This window comes from Psammomys obesus, unplaced genomic scaffold (genome assembly GCF_907164565.1).
Source record: "Psammomys obesus unplaced genomic scaffold, mPsaObe1.curated_primary_1811, whole genome shotgun sequence".
NCBI classification, from domain to species: Eukaryota; Metazoa; Chordata; class Mammalia; order Rodentia; family Muridae; genus Psammomys; species Psammomys obesus.
This window is the reverse complement of record NW_026590062.1, coordinates 4,949,637-4,968,357: the sequence shown is the minus strand read 5'-3', so window position 1 is coordinate 4,968,357 and position 18,721 is coordinate 4,949,637. Positions and strand designations below refer to the sequence as shown.

Sequence of the window (18,721 nt, the reverse complement as noted above, 5' to 3'; positions counted from 1 at the left end):
CAGCTGGTCAGTGCTCACTAACTGTTCATCTTCAAACACCACTTCTTCTGAGAAGCACTTGCTCAGCCTGCTAGGCATGGCCCTTACTGCAGTGTGACTGCACTTGCCACAGCACATCTGACACATGCATGTGCCTATCGGATTAATATGAATTTCACTAACAAGGAGGGAGGCTTCTCTTCTTTCCTGTGTGTCCACAGACGCTAGGTCCTGGTGTGGTACACAGTAAGTACTCACTGACTATAACTAACTGTTCCCTGTTACGGAGGGGATGCCTGTGTTTCCCTCAAGCTCTGGAGATCCAGCCAGGCCCAGCAAACTCACCGTCCTCTTATCTGCACATGTGCTGGCCAGGAAGCCCAGCAGGAGGCCAAAGAGAGTGGGCAGGATCTCTCGCAGGGTGCGGGGCGTGTTGGAAACAACAATCTTCCACACGTGCAGTGACGCCTGCCTCACCACCAGCTGGGTATCTGAGCGGCCCATGTAGAGACCCGCCAGAACCCGATTCCGCCGATCAACGCCCAGGGCCGTGATGATCGCCTGTGACCCACAGAAAGAGAAGAGGGCACACAGTGAGGTGGCATCGTGGCACCAGGGCTTTGCATGCCCACAGCATGAGAAGGAAGCCAATGTCAGGCCTTTACCTTGTTAGACTGGGCAGTTCCAAAGTTATCATCCTCAGAGGCTGTCTCTGTGGTCATCTTCCCAGTAACCCCAGAGATGTGGAACAGGAGGTCCCCAAGGAGTTGAACAGAGCTGAACCTGAGGCCAAGAGCAGAGTCACATAGCCTCTAGGGACAGTGTTAGCGTATGGTCCAGTATTACACAGAAGACAGACTGCAAGGAAATGTACCCAAAACATCCATGGTGGCTAGCTCAGCATGAGGCTTTATAGACAGGCTCCATCTGTTTACACAGCCTCTTTTTCTTCTTCTTTTTTTTAAAATTTTTATTTTTGGCTATTCGAGACAGGGCCTCACTGTATAGCCTTACCTGTCCTGGACTCACTTTGTAGACCAAACTGGCCTCGAACTCACAGCAATCTGCCTGCCTCTGCCTCCGCCTCCCTGAGTGTGTTGGAATTAAAGGCATGTGCTATGGGTGGCCCAGGCAGCCTCTTTTTTTCTTTTCTTTTTTCCCCACAAGGTTTCTCTGTGAAAGAGTTCTATCTGGCTTTCCTGGAACACACTTTGTAGACCAGTCTGGCTCAAACTCACAGAGATCCACCTGCCCCAATCTCTTGAGTGCTGGGATTAAAAGTGTGTTCCACTATACCTGGCGCCTCCTGCATTTTCTGCTAGTAGGCATGTTACTTCAGCCATGAGAAATAACAGCCAGGTGCCAGTCAGCGGCACAGCACTTGCTCAATATAGAGAATATCTTGAATTCAACTCCCTGTATCACGACAGCCCCCATCGCAAACAAAACAAAACCTTTTGTTGTTGTTGTTGTTGTTTTCAAGACAGGGTTTCTTTATGAAACAGCCCTGGCTGTCCTGGAACTCAGTTTGCAGACCAAGCTGACCTTGAACTCGCAGAGACCTGTCTGCCTCTGCTTCTTGAGTGGTAGGAGTAAGTGTGCCACTCCCAGCCGGGGCATAAACTTATTTTTAAAGTATGGATGGGCATGAGGGTTGGCTAAGTGGGTAAAGCACTGGCTGCCCGTTGAGATGCAGGTTCAGTTCCCAGCACCCACAGGGTGGTTTAACAGCGCCAGTAACTCCTTCCAGGGCATTCGGTGTCCTCTTCTGATCCCTTTGGGCACCAGGCACACACACAGTGCAGAGATATAGATGTTGGTAAAACATCTGTGCACATGGAGTAAGTAAATCTTTGTATAAAATAAAAGAGCATGTGTGAGCCTACCTATACATGTGAGACACACACACACACACACACACACACACACACACACACACGGAAAGTTCAGAGTTCTCAGCAACATGAGTTTCTCAACTGGAGTTCCCAGGAATCAAGGCCAGGGCCACTGGATCTTTTGGTCCCACTTCTCACCGTATTCTCCAGAGGTCATCAAAGAGGCCTTGCTCCAGCTGGGGCAGCAGCAGGGCAATGGCTGTCTCAGCGTACATAGAGATGACCCGCTGGCCTGCACGTAGGGCGGTGTCACGAACAAACTCATTCTCATCAGCCAGAGCCTGCATAGGCAGAGGGTGATCAGCAGGGCTGCCTCTTCTGGGCACACAGACCAGGAAAGAGGCTCATAAAGGGGCAGGGTGAGGACTCCTGCCACCTGGCCGCACGTAAGCTCGGGAAAGCAGCAGTGCCCTCCCCACTTCCTCCCTCCTCAGCACCGTCACTGGTACCTACTTTGAGGATACAAGGGATGATGGGCCCCACATAAGGGGTAAACTTGTCCCCAAAGGTGATAGGCAGGTAGTTGAACATCATGATGTAGCCATCTCGGACATGGGGTGCGATGTCCACTTTGCTGGCAGTAGCCACAATTTCTGGCATCAATTTCTCTAACTTCTCTACTCCTAAGCCAGCCATTACCTCAGCCAACCCTGAAGGACAAGAATGGAATCAACCCACTGGCCTTGAAAGCCCCTCCAGAGCATACCCTGTCTGGTCCTGGGCTTGTTCTGGTCTCACCTTGGGCAGCACCTGAGCGATCCACAGAGCTTTGCTCATACGTCAAAGTCTCCATCAGCCATGGCAACAAGTCCTCAAAGCATGACTCACCCATACCCTTCACCATGGCCCCAAGAGCCTTTGCAGACACTGTGCGCACCTGTCATGTAAGCAAGAAGACAGGGAGAGGAGATGTAGCCCAGGGAGGACCAGACAGAAGCAGGGAGGACCCAGGCCTTCCTCCCCTTGCCTGAAAGACACCACACATGGTTTGGGGAGTTTCCAGGAATGAATTTTCCAGACACTGGGCTATGCCCATACTCACCTCAGGGACAGGGTCCAGAAGTGAAGTTTTCAGGCCAGGCGTCACACTGGGTAGGTAAGGAGCCAAGTCCTGTAGCAACATAAGATGGAACTCAGGCTAAGGCCCAGTCCTGTTTTCTCCAGGACTGGCTCTGCTGTAGACCCTGACATTGGCATTCTGCCAACCAAGAGCAACAGCGGAAGCCTCATAGGTCACAAAACATCTGCATAACTGGGTAGAACACCTCTTCTGAGTGTTTCCTTGAAGGCTTGGCAAAAACGCTTAAAACATACAGGCCTGCTTAGGCAGCCGCAGGTCCAACTGCAGAGCCTCTGTCTCTTCCATGGGACCACTGCCTGCCCAGGCTCTCAGTTCCTCAGGACGTTACTTCTGGTACTTTGCTGTCAGAATTTCACTATCGTCTTTTCCTTCTTTACTTTCAAATGTTTATGTCTGTTGATGTAGCATTCAGTTTTAGGGAATAAGCTTCAAAACAGAAAATGCCTTATGGGCCAGCAGTGAGTAAAGGCGCTTGCTGCCACGACTGAGAATCTGAGTTTGATCCCCAGGACACACATGGTAGGAGAAAACCTGCTCCTTCAAACCGTCCTTTGACCTTCATTTGCAAGCAGGTGGATACTCACACACTATATTAAAACGTACTTTAAAAAATAAAACTAAAACTGCAAGGCAGGGTGGCGCATGCCTGTAATCCCAGCACTTCGGAGGCAGAGGGAGAGAGATCTCTGTGAGTTCAAGGTAAGTTTGGTCTACAGAACACATTCCAGAAGAGCCAGGACTACTTAGTGAGACTGTTAGGGAGAGAGAGAGAGAGAGAATATGAGAGAGAGAGAACTATTCACTGCAACAACTTTTTTTTTTTTTTTTTTTTTTTGAGACAGGGTCTCACTATGTAGCTCTGGCTGGCCTGAAACTCACTCTGAAGACCAAGCTAGCTTTGAACTCACAGAATGTTGAAGTTAAAGACATGTACCACTATGTCTGGCTTGTAATAGCTCTTAAAATAGAAAACAAACAAACAAAAAAAGCTCTTCCCACTATGGGATACTCCATGACAAATAGTTTGTGTAAATTATTGCACATGAACTTGTTGGGATATTATATACTGCTAACTTATCTGTTTAGTTGGGACACTGTAAATAATTTTCATGAATGTAATCGTTCTCTCTCTTTCCAGGGTCCTGCTATGTTCTAGGTCTTGTCATATAGAGCAAGTTAGTCTTGAACCGTGGCAGCTCATGCCTCGTGAGTGCTAACTGTATATGCACTGCCATGACACCCGGCCAATGATATGAAATCAACAGTAACTCCTCTTATGTTAGAGGAGACCTGTGGCAGGAAAACTTATTTTTCTCATATTCTTTCTGAGACAGGGTCTTCCATGTAATGCACCCATCTCAATCAAAACAAAACAAAGTAGTCAGCCAGTGGTGGTGCATGCCTTTAGTACCAGCACTTGGAAGGCAGAGGCATGCAGATCTCTAAGTTCGAGGACAGCCTGGTCTAGTGAGTCCAGGCCAGCCAGGGCTACACAGAGAAACCCTGTCTCAGAAACAACAAAGTATTTTACGTGTATAGATGTTTTCCCTGCCATGTGCATCTGTGCACCAACGAGAGCACCGATTGCCCTGGAGTTGGAGTTAGATGTTTGTGAGCTGCCATGTGGGTGCTGAGAACACACCCTGGGTCAGGGGTTCTCAACCTTCCTAATGCTGTGACCCCTCAATACAGTTCCTCCTGTTGAAGTAAGCCCAACCATAAAATTATTTCATTGCTACTTCATGACTATAATTTTGCTACTGCTACAAATCGGAACGCAAATATCTGACATGCAAGATTTCTGATATGTGGCCCTATTAAAGAGCCATCTGAGACCCCCCAAAAGGGTCGTGACCCACACGTTGAGGAACACTGTGCTAAACCAATTCTCTAGCCCCTGGATTTTGTAATCTTCCTGCCACAACTTCTTGGGTGCAGAGATTACAGGTATACATTACATACACAGTTTCAAGTTTTTAAACTTCTTAAACTATCTGAAATAGGAATAACTCCACTTTATCTTAGAGCTATGGTGGATGGTAAAATCACATTCCTGGAACAAATAAACAAAGCAAATCTCCCCAGCTAAACGTTAACTCTTCTAAGAGGCTACCAGAACACGCTCCGGATCAGAGGATATGCCAATGAAAGAAAATTGCAGCTGCTTGGTGAACACTCCAGAAAGGTCCCAGGGAAGGCAAGCCTGTCCCTGACCCGCAGCAGAACCCCCTGAAGATAGGCCTCAGTAAAGTCCTAAAGCTCTGTACTCTGGGAGATGCCCAGACTTCCATCTCCCACCCTAAATGGCCCAGGATTCCCTGCAAACATAAGCAGAAACAATCCCCACATCCATCCGTGTCTGCTCTAGACTGCAACTTTTCACCCTAAGCCAGGTGGCCTATACCTTCTGGTCAGTCAGGGAGTACATGTTGCCAATAATCTGTGCTGCCATCTTCCGTGTGTCTGTAGAACGGTCCTGGAAGGCTCTCTGGACAATAGGCATGATGAGCGCCAGGGATGGGGCATCAATAAAGTGAACAAACTTGGTATCCAACAGGGTCTGCAGGCACTTCTGAGTCTTCCTTGATGGGTCTGTCAGGGCATCCAGCAGGACCGGGGCAATGGCTGCATGTCACAGGAAGACACTAGTTTGTACATGCAGCGCTGCAGCTGGGGAAGGCAGCCCACCCATAAGCGTGATCCCTGAAACGGTGGCAGCTAGCTCCCCTCTGCACTGCAACTGGGCTAGTTTCAACAGGATGAGCTGCTGAGCTTCCTGGGAATTACAGGCTTTTTTCTGCAATCAGTAACCAAGTAAGTTTATGAAAAACAAAAAGGATGTTTTAAGACGCAGAAGGCACAAAAGCCAGTGGTAGAAGCACAGCTCTCAGTACTTAAAGCAGCCAGAGCAGAGAAATGACTTGTCATGTAAACAGCCCAGCAGGAAGACACCAAGAAGAACACCTGGGTTATCTTTTGCAGAAGTTCAGGCAGTTTAGCCTGAGCTAAACTAACAGTAAGAAGCTAATAACCTGGCTGTAAAACAAATGATATGAATAGATGTTTCTGAAAGAAGATATGGAAATAGCCAACAATGACATGAGAAGGTGTTCAAGTCACTGGCCTTTAGGAAATGCAAAACCACACAGATGGAAGCAGAGGCAGCCAGAGCTTGTGTTCAAGGCCAGCCTGGTCAACATAGCGAGTTTTAGGCCAACCAAAGAAAGCTACGTGAGAGAAGGAAGACCTCTCAAAAAAAATTAAACACACACCAGAAAGAGATAACACTCAAACCTACTAGGGTGACTATAGTAAAAAAGGTAACAGATTGTATTTACATATTTGTGCATGCATACACACACACACACTGAAACTCTCATACTCTGCTGCTGCAAGCATGCTGTGTGAAGGAGGCCAGACATGAAAGCCCACAGACATGACTTCTGGGAAATGTCCACAAGAGAGAAAATCTGAACCAATGCTATCCAAGTGTCAGGGGCCCAGGGAAATGAAGAGTGGCTGCTGGTGGCCAGTGTTTCTTCACAGGGTGACACACACACTGAACTAGACAGGAGTGACAGCCACACAAGCTCATGAGCACACTACAGCAAACTGTACACAGTGCAAACCATATCTCAAAACTTAAAGACATGCTAGATTCCCCAATGAAACGCTCACACTCATTTAAGAGTCAAAACAGCATTCTGTGCCTTAGGAGCTGCAGGGCTGCTGGGCTCCGTGAACCGGGACAAAGACAGGAACAGTGTGTGCCAGCAGGAGTTGGGGAAGGATGCTGGTCAAAGGGTAGAAATTCCATTCAGGCAGGACAAGTATCTTCTGAGAATCTAAGTACAGTATACTTAGCTAATATTCTGTTGAATACTTGAAATTTGCTAAGGGGTAGAGTCCAAATGAAATCACCTTTAGAAGAAACTCTGAAGTGACAGATATGTTCATTAGTTTGGTCATGACAATTTCACACACACCACACTGCATGTGCACACAGGCGTGGTGGCTCACATCTATAATCCCAGTACGTGGGAGGCTAAGGAAGAAAGACTTCCAAGAGTTTGAAGCCAGCCTGAGGTACATTGGCCAGCCTAAGCCACTGTCTCAAAATAAACAAAGAAAAATCTCAAATAATGAATGTGTAAAATGTACAATTTTCACCTAATAGTCCTGCCTCAAAAAGTCTGGAAATTTTTAAATAAACTTTAGAGGTCAGGAAGCCATGGGAGGAGTGAGAGAATACAGACATGAACTTTGGGGGCTTAAATACTGGGGTACAAATTTGAGCAGGGTAGCAAGAGTGTAAAGGCAGGGAGGGAGAGGGTTTGGGGGGAAGGTGAGCCAAAACTGAGGATATGATATAAAGTCGTATAGAAACCTACTATTTTGTAAACTAATTAAAATTTTTTTAAATATTAAAAAAGAAAAGAAAAAGTCAGTCATATGGCTCAGACTTATATCCCAGCCATCAGGAAGTTGGATAAGGGAGACTGCCCCAAGTTCAAGGCTAGTCTGGGCTACACAGTGAGACAGTGTCTCAAAATTAAAAAAAAAAAAAAAAAAAAAATATTTTTTTTAAGCCAAGGCATATGTTCTTACTAAACTCACTTGTTTGCTTTACCTGTGACAGAAAGTGTGCTTGGATCTCCTGCCATGATAACAGCTGGCTAGGTCCTCCCTGCAGTTTTATGCATCTTGTCATACACACACACACACACACACACACACACACACACTGAGGCTACTACACTTAGAACCAAATCCCCTCTCACTGTGTTAACAATGGCCCTCCCTCTCTATCCTCTATTAAGAAAAGCTTTTCTCACTAGAGAAAATGGAGGAAGGGGGAAGAAGGGAAAGGAGGGGAGAAGATGAGAGACGAAGGAAAAAGAAAAGGCAGGCACAGGGAAAAACCCAAGAATCCAATCCTCTACTCAATCCTTACAGACAGAAAAGGAGGCTGGTGTGGCTGCTCATGTATGTGCATTTGGAAGGCAGAGACATATGGATCTCTGTGTTTGAGGCCATCCTGGTCTGCATAGTACGATCAGCCAAGACTACACAGCAAGACTTTACATCAAAACAAAGCAAAACAGAAACAAAAAAGCAGGGATGGAGAGAGGAATCAACTATTAAAATCGTTTAATGCTCTTGCAGAGAACCCAAGTTCAGTTTCCATGTCAGGTGACTCACAACTAGCTGCTAACTCCAGCTCCAGGGGAAACTAACCTGTGGCCACCACATCTGTGCTCAAGTACACATGTCCACACACAGAGACACGGACGTTAGAAAGAACACAAATGAACCAGGACAATAAAGAAAGCTACGTATGTGGCACACACCCATCATCCTAGTACTTGTGGGCTAGAGGCAGGAGACTGGCAACTTTGAAGGCAGCCTGGGCTACAGAGTGAGAGCCTGTTATAAAAAGAAATGGAAACACAGTTCCAAGGTAGACCACCACGCAGCATGGCAAGAGCCTGGGCTCCATTCTGTATGTGTGATGCATACAGCCACACATCATTTCACTTTCTAATGAAAACCAAAACATACAATTAGTGATTTGACGGCTCAACTACATGCACCAGGCACCAACGCTCTATGCGGAAGCTTAAAACGCCACAAGAAATGTGCCAGTCAAGGTGGCTGGCTGGGTTTTGTCACCATTTGCTGCCAGCGTTCAGCCTCTACCCAGCCCACAGAAATTAAACACTGGCTGGGACACAGCTCAGCTGTAGAGTCCTTGCCTAGCACGTACAGATCCTGGGCTCAATGTTCAGCACTGCCTAAGCCAGGAGTGGAAAACATGTCAACAGTCCCAGGACTAGGGAGGTACAAGCAGGATCAGAAGTTCATAATCATCCTGAAATACTAAGCTACACATACACAGGCCAGCTGTGCCAGAGATGAAAAATCACAGTAAAGAATAAATTTAGGCCAATGGGCTTTAACTGACTTTGCTGGCAGGGCATACATGGTGGAAAGAGGGCACCAATTCTCATTATCTATCTGTTAACTTCCACACATGCCACTGGACACTGGTGCCTAATACACACAACACTAAAAAACATTTTTTTAAAAACTGTAATTACAATTTTTTCCCTGTTTTTTTGAGATAGGGTTTCTCTGTGTAGCCCTGGCTATCCACTCACTCACTCTGTAGACCAGGCTGGTCTTGAGTTCACAAGGAGTTGGGTGGCTCCTTTGCCTCCCACCAAGCGTTGAGATTAAAGGCGTGAGTCACCATTACTCGGCTTACAATTTTTTTAAATTCAAGAATAAACAAAACCCAACGTGGTTAACCCTTCTGCCTGATGGAATTTGCAGGAAGATAAAGTTCCAAGGCAGCCAGGGGTTCAGATGGTACTCACATGCTCTAAGCTGCCAAGGACCTACAGACCTCACAGTTCAGCCAAGCACACAGGGCCTCTCAGGGCTCAGCTGCCTAAGCCAATGGCTCGGTGCCCCTATCTATGAAGCTGATGACGTGTTCCAAACCAGTGGGAGCACAGACTGCTGCCAAATCCAAACTACTTAGTCTAGGAAAACTCCCCAGCAGTAAAGCTTATTTCAGTGCAGACATGCTTGTCCTCAGAGGGCAATGGTTAGCTGACATGTCCTAGAGGGTCCAGAAGTGGAGAGGGGTACAGGCAGAGTGAGAGCCCTAAAGGGAAAAAGCATACCCAGGATCTCAGGGTTCCTGATGACAGAGCCGATCTGCCTGAGCGCCTGCTGCCCCGCCTTCTGCACTTTGACGTGGGAGTCTGTCAGCACCTCCGTGAGCTTAGGCACAATGTTGGGTAGGCAGGAGGACAGCTGCTTAGGAGCACAGTACGCCATTGCCCCGAGAAGCTCTACTGACCCTGCAGACAGAAGACACGTGTCCAGCACTGCACCACTCAGACTGGCCACCAAGACCAGTCTAAGCCGGGGGGGGGGGGGGGGGGGGGGGGGGGGGGGGAGGAGACACACAACACCCAGCTTGCTTCCCTGCAGACTCTGCAGTCCCCAGAAAGCGACCTACTGCACAATCGGACTCAGGTGGGGAGCAGGCAGCATGGAATGGAGAGACAACCCCCAGATGGGTGTCCTGACTACTTTATTGTCAACTTGACACAAGTTAAGAATCATTTGATAAAAGAAAATGCCTCATTAAGTTTGCCCAGAGGTAAGTCTTAGTACATTTTCTTAATTAGTAATTCATGTGGAAGGGCCCAACCCATTGTGAATGGTGCCAACCCTTGGCTGGTGGTCCTGGCACATATAAGAAAAGAGGTTAAGGAAGACGGGAGGAGCAAGCCAGTGAGCAGCACCCCATCATGGCCTCTGCATCAGCTCCTGCCTCCAGGTTCCTACCCTGACTTCCCTCAGTGATGGACTGTGATCCCAAGTCTCTTTGGGCCATGGTGCTTATCACAGAGGTAGAGACCTAACTAGAGAGGCAGGGAGACCTAGTTTAGTCCTGAGGGTGCTCCAAGGGTAAGTCAATGGATTTCTCTATCCTTAACCATAAACAAGATTTACTCCACATTTGTGCTGTCTCAAACTGTTAGGTAAAACCTGAAGGAACAGAAGGGAGGCCATATAGGAAGGCCCAAGGCCCAGACCCTCCCAACCAGAATGACTCTAGTTTGCTTGTATGTGTTTTAGGTTCCAGATCACAGCCTTCAAGCTCAGAATTTCCTCAGAGCTGCTTCTACATGGAGCCTATTTCAGGCACCAGAACACACAAAACTACTGCCATGACTCTGGCTACTGCAGACTCTGGCATGTACACAAGCAGAAGCTGTGCTGCTTTGACCCTTCTGAGGGTGATTTCCAGAACAGGAAGCTGAGACAGAGACAGGGGGGAGGAGCCTCACCAGCTTTAGTCCTCCAGGACTCCTCCTCCAGGGCGGCTAACAAAGACGGGAGCACCAGCTTCACACCGTGAGCACTCAGATTGCTCATCACAGCTTTAGCACAGTCATCTGCAGCCTCAAGGGAGGAGAGAAGACATTCAGGGCCTCCTTGTCTGGACAAGCACTGAGGCCTGACACTGACCCTAGTGTCCCTATAGCAACCAAAACTATAGTTTTGTCAGACCCTATGCCCACGTTCAGAGGGACAGCAAAAAAAACAAAAAACAAAAAACAGTATCTTAAAAAGCTTCAGCCCTGGGGCTGGAGAGATGGCTCAGAGGTTAAGGGCATTGGCTGTTCTTCCAAAGGTCCTGAGTTCAATTCCCAGCAACCACATGGTGGCTCATAACCATCTATCATGAGATCTGGTGCCCTCTTCTGGTGTGTAGGCACATACACTGGCAGAACACTGTATAAATAATAAATAAATCAATCTTAAAGAAAGAGGAAAAAAAAAAAAAGCTTCAGCCCTGGGAACTAGAAAAATGGCTCAGTAGTTAAGAGCTACTTGCTTGGACCAGGCAGTGGGGGCGTACACCTTTAATCCTAGGGCTTGGGAGGCAGAGGCAAGCAGCTGAGTTTGAGGCCAGCTTGGTCTACAGGATGGCCAGGGATACACAGAGAAAACCCCGTCTTGAAAAAAAACAAGAAACTACCAACTTGTCTAGCAATCATGAGGACTGGAGCTTGGATGCCAGCACCATGTAATACAGCAGACATTTCACACATGTGCCTACACCCGGCAAGGAAGGGATCAGAGGCAGGACCGCTGCTGCTTGACGGCTTCCAGCCTAGCTGAGAAAATGTGAGCCCCCAGTTTAGAAAAAGGCCCTACCTCAAAAGGAGTAAGTGAAAAGGGACAGAGGCCACCTGACACCTTCATTCTAGCTCCCAGCACACACACATATGCTCACACACACACAGCACACGTGCACAGACAAGTAAAACCTTCAATGTGGTACGGATCCAGAGAGAACCCAAATCAGTAGCCACCATCCCAGGCATGAGCTGGACTCTGGGGGGAGGGGGGAGTGGTGTGGCGCCCACTTAGACACCTCCCTGACCCAGCCTGCCTGGGAGCAGTCTCACTGCTGCCTCCAGACCTACCTCGCGAACATACTGGTTCCCATCCCCAAAGCACAGCAGCAGATGGGGAAGGACGTGGACCACGTAGGGCTCGAAGAGCTTCCCCAGCATGGTGCAGAGCATCTCGAAGGCAAACAGAGCTCCTGGAGAAGAGGATGACAGACAGTGCTGGAAACACAAGGGCCAGCACCCTCCTGGGACCACCTCAGGCTACAGTAACTGTAGACTAAAGTATGGCAGCCTGCCTCAGCACCTGGGGCAGAAATGTGGCATGTGGCAAAGTGTGACAGGGGAAAAGGCAGGGAGTTTCCACTACTTGTTGACACTAACAACTAGAAAAGCCAAGCTTCTTTCAGCTAAGGTGCTCTGTTAGCAATTAGAAAGTAAGTCGGGGGTGGGGGTGCACGCCTGTAATCCCAGCACTTGGGAAGCAGAGGCAGGAGGACCTCTGAGTTTGAGGGCAGCCTGGTCTACAAACCAATTCCAGGACAGCCAAGGCTACAAGAGAAACCCTGTCTCAAACAAAACAAAACAAAACAAAACAAAACGTAAGAAGTTAGAAAGCAGGTAGGGGAACAGCTTACCCTTGTACTCTGGAGCCTGAGGAAGGAGGATCACCAAGTTGTAGGCTACACTTGGCAACTTAACAAGTCCTTACCTTGAAATACTAAAATAAGAAGGGCTGGGGCTGGTGTGTAGTTTAGCAGTACAGCAGCTGTCTAGCCCAAGCAGTGCAAGAAAGAATAAGGGGAAAAGAACAGTCCAGCCCTACTATGGACAGGACACACACTCCTCCTCTCTTCTGCAGTGTGGGCAACCCACTTCCTGCCTGTCAGCACTGAGTTCAGGGATACAAACCCTCTCGTCTTCGGAAATTCTTCTTATCCTGGATGGCATCGGTCAGTGCAGCCATCATTTCCTGCTGCTTCAGGGAAAGGATCCCCAGGCCTTTCACCAGGCCCGCCAGCCCGTACGCGGCCCCTTTGCGTTCTGCATACTTGTCTGACTCCAGCAGCTGCTGCATGAGCCGCTGAATCATGCCCCCAGCATCCTCCTTGACAGCAGGCACAAGAGGCGGCAGGCAGCTGGCAACAGACTCCTGGACCTGTGGGAGTGGCCACCTCATCAGTGACTGTTCCTGGAAGCGCACACTGCAGCACTGTCTCTCACCCATCTCAGCCACTGCTCCAAGTGGCGGAGCGTCAAAAAAGCAGTGTTTTCTGTACGGTGATTATGACACACATAATAGGGTGTCACATAGGGTGCACATATTGTGCACACATAGGGTGCACAATGCAATCATCAAGAGCAGCTATTTCTGGTCTAAACCACCACTTCCTAAACTGGTTCACAACCCACACGGGTTACACCATCAATCAATGTAGGGCTGAGACATTAGGAAAGAGTAAAAAATTCTGAATGTACAACAGCCAAAAGTTATTTCAAAATCAAACACGTAAGACTGTGGTGTCCCTGGCAATGCTCACCAGCGTTGCCTCCTGTGACTTCACTTGCAGCCTTGGTTCTGAACATACAAGTGCACTGTCTCAAGCGTCTCACCCCACCCAGCCCCTCGGCGCCCACTGAGACCACTGTGTGTCAGGAATGGCGGTGTCTAACTGTACACACGAGGTTTCTGCTCTGAGAGAACCACCGTGGCTTAACCACAGAAAACAAAGAGACTTTCAGTGTTCTCCTCTCATCATTCCTCAGTGTGTAAATGTCAAATCACCGTAGCTGTGGGTCCCATTGTGTTAGAAGGCTTGATTTTAACAAATGTTGGAGGTTGTCAGGAGTGGTGGCATGAGGACACTAGGGACTATGGAAGACGAAATGTCAGTCAAGGGATTACAAGTAGATGCACAGTTTTCAGACACGAGGAAAAGAAAAATCCTTTTTACAGTATGGTTCTGAGATGCTGTTAAGGGAACCCGCTCATGGAGAGAGCCACAGGCACAACACAGTGCACCCTGTCTGTGGTTTGGTTAGTTTATTGAGATAAGGTCTCACTCTGTAGCTCTACCTGACCTGGAACACTCTATGTAGACCATGCTAGCCTCAAACTCACAAAGATGCACCTCCTCTGCTGGGATAAAGGAAGGCACCACTATACTAGTTTTTTTTGTTTTGTTTTAACTTTTGCATCTTCAGTGAAAGATTTACTCTAAACACAGTCATGCATGCACGCACGCACACACCAAAAAACAGGCCTCAGAGCCTGGCATAGTGGCACATGCCTGTAATCCCAGCACTCAGGGAGGCAGAGGCAGGTGGACTGCTGTGAGTTCGAGGCCATTCTGGTCTACAAAATGAGTCCACAACAGCCATGGCTACACAGAGAAACCCTGTCTCAAAACAAACAATAGACAAGCCTCTAGCAAATGAGTTAGAAAAAAAAATCTGGGTTCTACCTGGAAAGGAGATGGCTTTCTGTCAGCCTGCTCAGCTGCTAGCATCCTACACAGCCTATCCATAATGTGTTCCTATTCGTCAGTGACTCATGGGCCCCCAGGTGAGAGGTACCTGCTGAGAAGGTGTAGAGAGGGCGGCAATGAGCTTGGCAACAATGGGTTTTACTTTGGGGTCACTCTTGTCCAGGTGCTTGGCCAAAGAACCCATGAGAACCACCACACTCTGCCGCACAGCATCGTAGCTAGCATCATTGGGTGCGTCCTTCAAGAACTCCTCAAACACTGGCAGCAATGAGTTGACATTCTCCTGTAAAGGCCAGACCCCAGAGCCACAGGTCAGCCTACAGTCTGCATCAAAAATGACAGGCTTTGCCTCCAGGGCTGGCAATGCTGACTGGTCTGCCAGTTTCGCAGCAGACCCCTAAGCATTATAGGGTGTTTCTGGCACAAATGAAATGTCCCAGCAGGTGCTGGTGCTGTACCCAGACACTTGCTTCCCTTTGTCCTCTGCTCAGTCTCAGCACCCCCACCAGCTGTGGAAACCTGCTCACCTTCCCATGGGCGTTGAGTGTTGCGAGTGCTGCATCTAACATGCATTTGCGGACATCTGGGTTTCGGTCATTGAGGGCATCCGGAACAAAGAACTGAAAGAGTGGCTTCACCTGAGAGCTGTCCAGGTGCTGTGAGAGCTTGTTCAGGGCCAGGGCCAGGCCACACCTAGGAAAGATCAAGAATCTGGGCGCTGGCAAGACTTACAGCCAAGGGCATTCCATGTGAATGGAGGACAACAGCAAACACAGCTTTGGGCAGGGTGCAGCAAGCATGCAACCCACACGAAGCAACTGCCCAATGTTCTGAACAAGCCACCTGTGAGGCACACAGGGACCCAGTCTGCCTCCATCTCCCTGACTATGAAAGACAATATGCACCCTTCTATCTCTGAGACAGGCTGCAAGAGAGGCGATGCTAAAGAACACAGATGTGACAGCCCTTGGATGGGAACAAAACAAAGTGGAATTATTCTCCTCGGCTAAAGAGACAAAAAATTCCTTAGAGAAAAATTTCTGCATCCTATTCCCAGCTGATGGTCTAAGCAAGATGGCTCCATAGAACACTCCATACCAGACAACAGAGTCATACAGAAGTGGAGAATGTAGGTATGCTAGCTAGTTTTATTATGTCACCTGGACAACAAGGAGCTTCAATTGAGGAAATGTCAGTTTGGGTTGCAATTTGGGCTGCAGGTAAGCCTGTAGGGCATTTTCTTAATCAGTGATTGATGGGTAGGAACCACCCACTGTGGGCGGGGCCATCCCTGGGCCGGTGGTCCTGGGTTCTCTCAGAAAGCAGGCTGAGCCAGGCATGATGATCAAGCCAGTAAGCAGTACCCTCCATGGCTTCTGCATCAGCTCCTGCCCTGGAGTTCTTGTCCTGACTTCCTCTGATGATGAACAGTGGTGTGGACGTGTAAGCCAAATAAACCCTTTCCTCCTGAAGCTGCTTTGGTCACAGCAATGATGGCCCTAAGACAGTGGGTCAGCCATTCATGAAGCTAGCCCTACTATTTCACTCTAGTGACAAGTGTCTTCTTCCAAGGTTATACTTGCTCTTAGATACCTCCTAACCCTCCAGCTACTACTTCAGAGAGCTTGACAGCAAGGGCAAGCAGGGGCTTTACCTGGCTTCCCACTGGTCTGGAGGGGATTCTGAAATCACTCTTCCCAAAGCATCCAGCACCGGGGGTGGCCGCTGCAACAAACAAGTGGTTGAATGCCCAGCAGCGTTCTCCCTTGCCCGGGGGCAGACAGACCAATGGCCTGGACCCCTGAACCATGAGACAAGCTGAGCAGAAGACCAGCCACCTACTTGCCCAGACCCCAGACCACAACAGCTTCCCAGTTCACTCACATAGAGCTTCTCCTGGTAGATCTCCATGAGCCTGCCCATAACCTCTGCTGCTTGCCGCTGGTACCGCGCCACTGCCTGAGAAAGGGCTTCAGCCCCAGCGTGCCTCACAGCTGCCTCATGGTAGATCACATCATCAATCAGCAAAGAGCAGAGATCTGACTGCAGATCGAGGCCCATGGTCGACCAAAGCCTGCAGCAGACCAAAGTTAGGACTGCCCAAGCAAGGGCCTGCAGCACAGTCCCCTGTAAACCCTGCTAGAAGGCTCCTTACCTCTCAGCCAGCTTCCGGATCTCGTCCTCCTTGTCAAACTTAACCACCCAGAGTCTCCTCAGCAGGTTCATGCCGTTCTTCTCATCAGTGTCAGGTGCTGGCAATACCAGGTGGAGCTCCATCAGCCCCTGCGAGGGATCGGACTGTGAGATCTGACATCTCAGGAGCATGTGCCCGGTTTTCCTCACTTCTGTCTCAAATACAGCCATTAGCTGCGGGTGGCTATTTAAAGGAAAGCCACCTACAAGTAAACCCAAGTTAGGCAGTCTGAAAACACTGAGCACAAGGATCCTGCACTAGACAGCACAGGCAGGAAACATCCCATTGCTGCAGCAAGTGCACAGGACAAAGCTGGTCGAGGAAGTGCTGGGAATCAGCTCAGCTGCTGAACTGCTCAGTCTCCTCAATAGTTTTTGGGGACTGTCGGGAGCCGTGACTCCAAGTGGCCGGCTTTGATATTTAAATCTCGGTGGAGAGATGGCTTTTAGCAGGCCTTTACTAATGGCAGAGAACTTGCAAGTCCATCTCCTTTTGTTTGTGACAGCAGGTGGGATAGCTTGTGAGGGTCACACCTCTTTCTCTAGCTCCTTGTGCAAATTAACCTACTGTTCTGAGATGTTTCTACTCTGGCTCAGAAACTCTACAATAAAAAGACAGGCCGACAGTTACGGCAAGAGAAGGCTGGAGACAAAAAAGAAGGCTGGAGACAGAGAGAAGGCTGGAAACAGAGAAGAAGGCTGGAGACAGAGGAGGCAGGCAGAGACTTGAGGCTTGCTGCTGACGCTGCTTGCTGCAGCAGTCTGCCTTTTGCCGTGGCTGTCGAGTCTGGACCTTTAAAAAGTTTCCTGTGTGCCGTGTGTTTATTTTATTAATTTTAATCCTCACGCCCAACTCAAGAACTGTTCAACTCTGCCCGGCTGGCCCCGGCAGGGGACCTAGGGATATAGCTCAGGGTTCAGAGCATACATCACAACCCCAACACAGCTTTTTTTCTTTTGTGAAATGATAGCGCATAATATAGAAATTTTGTTTTGTTTTGAATTTTTTTAAAGCAGAATCTCACTATGTAGTTTTGAGTGTCCTGGAACTATATAAACCAAGCTAGCCTTGAACTTAGAAATCTGCCTGCCTCTGCCTACTAAGTGCTTCAATTAAAGGTGTGTGCACCATAGCCACCTTAAGAAGGTAAATTTTTTTAATGTAAAAATTACTAATCTAACTCTATACAAAATAGACAGGAGCTCAAATGGTGCTGTTGAATTAATTTTAAAAAGATGATCACACGCCCATCATGTGTCCCATATTTTACCAAGTCCCAGTAGTAGGAGGAAAGTAGCATTTGGGAACCACAGCCTAAAAGCCATACAGAAAAGCCTAACAGAGGCACACAGCCAAATAAATGCACCAAACCTGTGAGTTAGGTCAGCTTGACAGTATGTAAAATGACTTGGAAAATGGGCGTCAGGACATGCCAGCGGGGGTCCCTCCTGATTGTGTAAACTGATAGGGGAACACCCAACCCCTGTACAGGGCACCATTCCCTAGGCAGGGGATTGTGGACTCTGGGGGAAGCAAGCTGAGCACAGACAAGCCCGCATACACCACTCTTTCCGACAGCAAAATACTGTTACCCACAGCCTCAAGCTCCTGATGTCTTCTCTACCACAATGGAGAATAAACTGAAACTATGAGCTAAAATAAATACTCCCTTATGTTGTCAGAATATTTTATCAATACACGAGGGGGGGGGGGAGACAGGCATTCTGTAATGCATCAGGAGCCACAACCCAGACTGACAATTAGATGAGGTCTTCCACAGTAATGAAAACGTTAGACATGACAAGCTTGGAAGGAACCTAATGACCCCATAACCTCCCCTCCCTGCCACCTGGCTGCCGGAGGGTAAGGGACATCCTGCCAAATGTTCATTATGTAGCTCGAACCCTTGCCCAGAGTAACAAGAAAGCATGCACACACCCGGAGTGCCGTCTCCCGTACGCTGGCACATGGGGACTGCAGGGCAGAGAGCAGCACATCCACCTCCTCCTGCTCCGCAAAGGCACAGCCATCCTCACCACTGCTGCTGGCACACAGGGTGGTCAGGGTATCTGAGGCTAGAACCTGGGGACAGCATTGATAAGACACACCGTTCAGTTCAGCAGCTCCTCTATGCACGGGGA

General features: G+C 48.7%; 1 protein-coding gene across 2 annotated transcripts in view; it reads right to left on the bottom strand.

Annotated features, from left to right (window-relative positions):
* Positions 1-18,721, bottom strand: part of Gcn1 (GCN1 activator of EIF2AK4) — a 62,658-nt gene that overhangs the window by 12,287 nt on the left and 31,650 nt on the right. For both annotated transcript variants that reach the window (XM_055605722.1, XM_055605723.1), the window contains exons 28-44: positions 18,519-18,662; positions 16,542-16,669; positions 16,271-16,460; positions 16,041-16,111; positions 14,914-15,079; positions 14,475-14,669; positions 12,810-13,056; positions 11,973-12,094; positions 10,827-10,941; positions 9,648-9,827; positions 5,360-5,580; positions 2,917-2,985; positions 2,613-2,751; positions 2,328-2,524; positions 2,013-2,155; positions 645-762; positions 325-540 (exon numbers count right to left, since the gene is read on the bottom strand). In XM_055605722.1, coding sequence (XP_055461697.1) covers positions 325-540; positions 645-762; positions 2,013-2,155; positions 2,328-2,524; positions 2,613-2,751; positions 2,917-2,985; positions 5,360-5,580; positions 9,648-9,827; positions 10,827-10,941; positions 11,973-12,094; positions 12,810-13,056; positions 14,475-14,669; positions 14,914-15,079; positions 16,041-16,111; positions 16,271-16,460; positions 16,542-16,669; positions 18,519-18,662 — 2,661 coding nt within the window. The remainder of the gene's footprint in view (positions 1-324; positions 541-644; positions 763-2,012; positions 2,156-2,327; positions 2,525-2,612; positions 2,752-2,916; positions 2,986-5,359; positions 5,581-9,647; positions 9,828-10,826; positions 10,942-11,972; positions 12,095-12,809; positions 13,057-14,474; positions 14,670-14,913; positions 15,080-16,040; positions 16,112-16,270; positions 16,461-16,541; positions 16,670-18,518; positions 18,663-18,721) is intronic.